Raw genomic sequence first — 6,296 nt, 5'->3', positions numbered from 1 at the left:
TGTTTAAGAAAAAGAAGAGTGCAGAAAAATGATCCGGAATGTTCCTGTGAGGAAAAAGGCTTCATGGCTCGAAGCTGTGTAAAAACTATTTATTAAAAATTAGTTGTTTATTTCACAATATATACAGGCATTTTGTGATAAATTAAAAATGATAAAAACACAGTGCATAGGTTTAACATGGCACGTAAGAGCTTCAGTCGGTAGAAAGGAAAGTGCAAGGAAACATGGAACTGGATATTCAGGAGCTTCTTCTCTTCAGGGTTCTTACCGAGCGCTCGAAAATCCACGGAGAGTGAACGGCGCGAGTGTTTACAGCGAGTGTCCACTCAGGAGTGCGCACTTCGGTGCCTACGTGAGTCTGCTGTATGGAGGAAGTACAGAGAGTTCCTGTTCCTGTTCGGGGCAGCGCTCCATAAACGACACGGGCGAGTTAAACAGCCGCTCGTCTCCACCTGCACGACACACAGCAGCGTCTCAGGAGAAATCCACCAGCACCGCTTTAATACCGATCTTTATCGTTAACGTCATCTTCAGACACGGCCCAGATTTACTTCCCAACAAAATACCGAGTTGACGACAAAAACATTATCAAACAATGGTACGATAAAATCCATATCAAATACTTATTTTACAATTAAATTGACTATTTGATTATTAATCATATAATATATGACATTTAAAAATCATTATTTAATACAATTTATTTTAAGTACTTTCTTTTCATTGTCTTACACCTTATAGCTTTTTAATAAAATATTCTAATGATATTCTACTCATTTTGATTTACTCTTTTTTTTTTTAAGCTCGTTGAACTTTATTTTTATCTCTCTCTCACACACACACACACACACGTCTCACCATGCCATGAGCAGACCAGTTCACCGGAAGCACTCGGGTCATTCTGAGTAACAAGCATCTCCTATTAAAAAACACACACACACACACACACACACACGTCTTTCTAGGTTAAAAAAACCCCTGAATCTTTCTAGGTTCAAACCCAGATACCTTATAATCCTGAGGTGGTAAAGATCTAATGCTGTATTCGACTTTCCTTGTAACTGGTAATACGCCAGTTGGAATGATTTCATTTTCCCCCCAAACCCCCAAACTGAACACAGCCACCTCCATGTTTATGTTTTTTTCAACAAGCTAGCCAGCTAACTGTGAGAACTGATCTATAATTTCCTCCTCAAAACAGCAAACTGTATGTATATATATATATATATATATATATATATATATATATATATATATATATATATATATATATATATATATATATATATAGTCATTGTTTTAGATTCAACACGCTAATACAATGGTGCTTGAAAGTCTGTGAACCCTTGTGGCAGACTTTACCCTGATCCTCTGTTCACTAAAGGAGACCCCGAGTCCAAAACTGCATGCGGTAACTGCAGCCCTAAGACCAGAGCAGCAACCGTAGTCCTAGCAACCACTGCGAGAATTATCCATGTGAAACTGAGGTCCAAAACTATTTCCATGGTACTTCCAGCGTCACCGTCCTCAGCAATCTCCATGTCCAGTAAATAAATAAATGTCCAAAGTAGAAAATTTTTACCTCGTCTACTTTTAGGACTAGAAAACTTCTAGGGTTCACAAACTTTCAAGCACCACTGTATATCTCTCCATGCTGATTGATCTAAAGCGATTATATTACACAGTATATCTCAAGTGGTAAAGGTGAGAAAAGTAAGACGTGCTACTCGGTTTACTTCCGATGCTGTGAGCGGCCATTTTGACGTCACTGACTGTTAAACAGGGAAGGAACTCGTAGACTACCCCATGTTGATGAGTAGGAATTTCAAACTGAGGGGGCATATACTTTAGCTTTTATCGGTTGGAGGTGGTTCACAAACATCTGAGAAAATTCGTCACACTGTGCAACACTCAGGAATCAACACTCATGCACTAAAGCAATGCACTGAGCAAGTAAAGAAACATCTTCAAGGTTCGCCAATGCGTCCCAACACACTGTCTTTCCTGGACGTCTGAAAATCTTCAGATATTGTGTGTGTGTGTGTGTGTGTGTGTGTGTGTGTGCGCTCACCATGCCTGTGACTGAATCATAGCAGCCACAGAGCGGCAGACTGCGACACCCTGTATACGCGATGAGGGAGGAGAAGATGAACGAGCCGACTCCAGCGAGCACCATGGTGCTGTTCGCTGCCTTCACCAAGCGGCTCAGCACAAACTTCTGCACAGGACACACACACACACACACACACACACACACACAGAGAACACTCTTACTCGGAGAGAGCGATCAAGTAACCATGTGTACAGAACACACAAGGTAGAGTCGGTGTGATGCAGGGAAGGCTGTACCACTTCAGTGATGTGACGGGGGTGGAAAAGTTCGTCGTCTTCCTCGCCGTAGCTGAGCGTCACGCCGGCGTAAACGAATACGATCACGGTGGCGACGTGAGAGATGACAGATGAAACAATCATGACGTTAACCTTAAGGAAAACACGTGGGCAAAAACATACATTCAAGCGATCGCATTTGTATTAAGGTCAAAGCATTAATCCAAGAGCATTAAAGGGATACTCTGGCACGTTTCAAGACTGTTTCTATCTACGTCACCTGTACGTGTGTGTGTGTGTGTGATTACTACAGCTAAAATAAATCATTAGCCACCGCTAGACGGAAACTGCGGCACGTCTGTGTGTATACGCTGACCTAATAGTTTGTAGCTAATGCATACACCCCCCTCCAAAAGTATTGGAACAGCAAGGTCAATTCTATTCTTTCTCGCTATACATTGAAGATATTTGAGTTCGAGATCAAAAGATAAATAGAAGCTATTTCTCAGCTTCAAAATGGCTGGCTTTTCTGCCGTAGACGGCTCTCTGGTCTTCATGTTGGTTTATCCTTTTTAAGAACAAATGCAGTCTTCACAGGTGAAACCTTGAGCTCAAGCCAGGAGTAGACACTCAGAGATATTAATTCTTTAAACATTCAATTTAACAGGGCACACCGAGAAGGTCCTGGCTGCAGCCTGCAGAACGGGGCGGGGCTACATGCGTCGCTCCACCCATAATTGGTCTCACTGGTTAGTGGCAATGTAATGACGTCGATGCCCTACCCCTAACTCAACCCTTAACCTTGACCCCTAACTCTTAACTCCAGAAAGTGCAGCCACGCCCCATTCTGCAGGCTACATCAGCATGAAACACCTACTGTATCAGCCACATGCTCAAATATTTTTGATCGCTTGAAAAATGGCTGGGTTCCAAGAAAAGGTGCCAAGTTGTTTAACACATCTAGCTGAATATATGAGGAATTAAAAGCTGGAATTCTGATCCATCATCTCATATTCATCTTTTGGTCTCAAACTATTTTTTAAATCACAGCAGCATAGTATTTACTTAATTTAGAGTCAGGACCTCTGTGAAATTCCCCCATTTGTCCTTCTCTATCATGGCTCCCTAATAATCTCTGAATTGGCTACATCACTCTCTCCTCTCCACTAATATCTGGTGTGTGGTGGATGTTCTGGTGCAAGAATATCACCAAACTTTATATACACCAAAATGCCCATAATGATACAAATCTGAAACTGACCAGCGTGGGGTTTTTCCTTTGTGAGGCAAAAAGTGCGAGCGCGCCAGGGATAGCCATGATCTAAGAGAATGATAAAGAAGCACAGGTACTAAGTCCCACCAAAAAAGAAAGCAAACATCCTGTTAATGATTCATAATGAAGATATGCAGTGATATCGAGTATATGACTAATTAACAAGTGACCAGACAGTCTTGCTCACCAGTCCAGCCCACAGAGGAGCTCTGGTTTCGCTGAGGGTCGTGTCCATACGGAAAACCGCATCTATAAACCCACACACGACACACAAGCCGGCGCAGGCCACCTGCAGAACGCCCCACACGACCGCCAGCTTCTGGTTCAGTATGAAGTGCCTGTAGCGCTCCATGATTATGGGTCTTCAGAAACACACAAGGGGGGTGTAAACTTCTGAACAAAACGATCGGTGGACATTATTCATACTTTGCTTAAACATATTTTTTTCCATTTAGAAGCTACATAGATATTTACATGTTTCCCAGAAGACAAAATAATAACAATTTACCTATTTATCATCCTGTTCAAAAGTTTATACACCCCCGCCCCATCCCCCACCGGCTCTTAATGTATCGTGTTATCTTATCGAGCATCTGTGAACGTTTGCACCTTGTGTAATAGTCGTGTATGAGTCGAGTCCCTCAGTCGTCCTCGGTGTGAAAAGACGGATCTCGACATCATATAGTCGCTGTTTAAAGGAAAGCGGTCAAATATGCAGAAGATGCTGGAAAAGTAAAGAAAGTGCCGGACCTGGAGGATTTTCCTGAAGAACAGCGGGCGGTTTAACTGCTCAGGACAAACAAGGGACTCGTCAGCTACCACAAAACGTAAACACATCACGTCGATCATCCAGGTAACGACACACGGTATAAAGAATCGAGTGTGTGTAAACTTTTGAACTGGTTCATTTGTGTAAATTTAGTTATTATTGTATCTGGTGGACTATATGTAAACATCTGTTATTTGAAATAGTTTATTCAGGGCAGGACTAAATAAACAACTAAATGTAAAAAAAAAAAAAAATTAATCCCTCTTTTTTATTATCATTACCATTAAAAAAAAACAACAACAAAAAAACAAAGACAAATCATTTTACACTAATGTTTTTACATATTATGTGCTGCACGCGCGCGCGCGCGCACACACCGCGCGCACACACACCACACACACACAAAAGGTATATACATAAATATATAAATATATAAAGTGGATGAGAGGCATCTTAAGAGACTACAGCTGCTTTCCTCAGTTTATTGTCTCTCCTATTTATCTGAAAATTTATATTTGCTTAAGGTTTTGATGAGATTAAGATAATTAAATCTCTCAAGCTTTTTATCTTAAAAAAAACCCCTCTAATTAGTAAAAATATATAAAAGTATACTCAGTTCCACTTGTACAGTATATGAAGTGCACTTGAACCGGTCTTATAGTGCGCATTAACGCGTTTAAACGGGAACATTACTAAACACCAATATAAGTTCCGCTTCGTTTAACGTCTCACAGCGAAATTACAGCCGAAAGATGAGGATGTGATGCTGAATACACACTATGGATACAACAACAACAACAACAACAACAACAAAATTAAAACACGCACAGAATTTACCTTCACTTCTTCTCTCCTGGACGTCTCGTCACTTCCGGAGTCCAGCGCGTGCCGCTGACCTGTAAGCCGTGCAGGTGCTGTATCCAGGCCACGCCCTCGATTGTCGGCTGTCAGAGAGGGCGGGGCTAGACTGACTCGTAGTATTAGTTAAGTCCTATTCAAATGAATTAGCGTTACGCTAAATTGTGGCTTCTGTTTGTTCTTTATAACAAAAAGACAATAAATTATGGACTTGCTATAAAGAAATACTTATTTTAATATTATGTTACACTAGAAAGAGCCTTTGTTCGGATTTTATCAGATACACCTGGCCACATAGGTATATATATGTATGAACTGTAGCCCATCTGTTGCCACAGTAACTGAAGAAAAAACCACCACCACCCTGAAAAAGTGTGATCTCTGTGACTTTAATGAGACTAAGATTGGTGCATAAATACATTGTGAGGATTCTGGATTACGTGTATACTGATACGAGCATGCAAGTAAAACGGGGCTGTAAAGTTTCAGCCTCCTTTTGGGGTCAGCAATGGTGTTTAGGCAAGGAGGGATTTTGACCCCAGTTCTCTTTAATCTCTTTATTGATGATCTGTCGAAATGTTATCGAAATGATGATCTGTCGATGATCTGTGGAAATATTATTCTGAAGCATATTATGTATGCAGATGATCTTGTGATCTTTAGTTCTCGTAGTGCTGGTCTTCAGCAGCTCCTCAATTAATGTTCGGCTGACGGGAATGCAACCCGATGTGGTCTTCTGCCACTGTAGCCTGTTGGCTCGAATTTAGCCTATTACCCAAAAACATTTAAAACTCAACTTAGAAGCCAATACTCACATCTACCTCTGAGCCCAGTTGGAGATAGAAAAAACACACCAGCCGTGAGCTTGTTGTGGATAAAACAACACCAGCTTGTTTTATCCACAACAAGCCCATCCACCTCAAGGATCAATGTGTGGTGTGTTCTGAGATGCTTTTCTGCTCACCACGGTTGTCAAGACTGGTTGTTTAAATTACAGTAGACTTCCTGTCAGCTCGAACCGGTCTGACGGCTCTCCTCTGATCTCTCTCATCAGCGTGGCGTTCCCAC

General features: G+C 41.4%; 1 protein-coding gene across 4 annotated transcripts; it reads right to left on the bottom strand.

The window, feature by feature from the left end:
• Positions 1-68: 68 nt before the first annotated feature.
• Positions 69-6,216, bottom strand: zgc:113425 (CD20-like domain-containing protein). 4 transcript variants are annotated; one of them, XM_053682204.1, is made up of 8 exons: positions 5,208-6,216; positions 4,211-4,387; positions 3,789-3,963; positions 3,590-3,649; positions 2,350-2,481; positions 2,072-2,218; positions 859-919; positions 69-452 (listed from the first exon to the last, which is right to left on the bottom strand). In XM_053682204.1, the coding sequence occupies exons 3-8, from the start codon at positions 3,951-3,953 to the stop codon at positions 349-351; spliced, it is 669 nt and encodes a 222-aa protein (XP_053538179.1). In that variant the 5' UTR covers positions 3,954-3,963; positions 4,211-4,387; positions 5,208-6,216; the 3' UTR covers positions 69-348. The 4 variants fall into 4 exon arrangements, with proteins under 4 accessions (XP_053538179.1, XP_053538180.1, XP_017329675.1 ...); XM_053682205.1 differs by having other exon boundaries at positions 4,211-4,289; XM_017474186.3 differs by lacking the exon at positions 4,211-4,387 and having other exon boundaries at positions 5,199-6,216.
• Between the last annotated feature and the right edge of the window lie 80 nt (positions 6,217-6,296).

This window comes from Ictalurus punctatus, chromosome 8 (assembly GCF_001660625.3).
Source record: "Ictalurus punctatus breed USDA103 chromosome 8, Coco_2.0, whole genome shotgun sequence".
Taxonomy (NCBI): Eukaryota; Metazoa; Chordata; class Actinopteri; order Siluriformes; family Ictaluridae; genus Ictalurus; species Ictalurus punctatus.
This window is presented reverse-complemented; position numbering and strand designations above follow the sequence as displayed.

Coding starts and splice junctions, on each gene's coding strand:
- zgc:113425 (XM_017474186.3), bottom strand. CDS start 3,953: ATGGAGCGCTACAGGCACTTCATACTGAACCAGAAGCTGGCGGTCGTG. Junction 920..2,071: donor ATGATTCAGTCACAGGCATG/GTGAGCGCACAC, acceptor GTTTTTTAATAG/GAGATGCTTGTTACTCAGAA. Junction 453..858: donor ACTGGTCTGCTCATGGCATG/GTGAGACGTGTG, acceptor TGTGTCGTGCAG/GTGGAGACGAGCGGCTGTTT.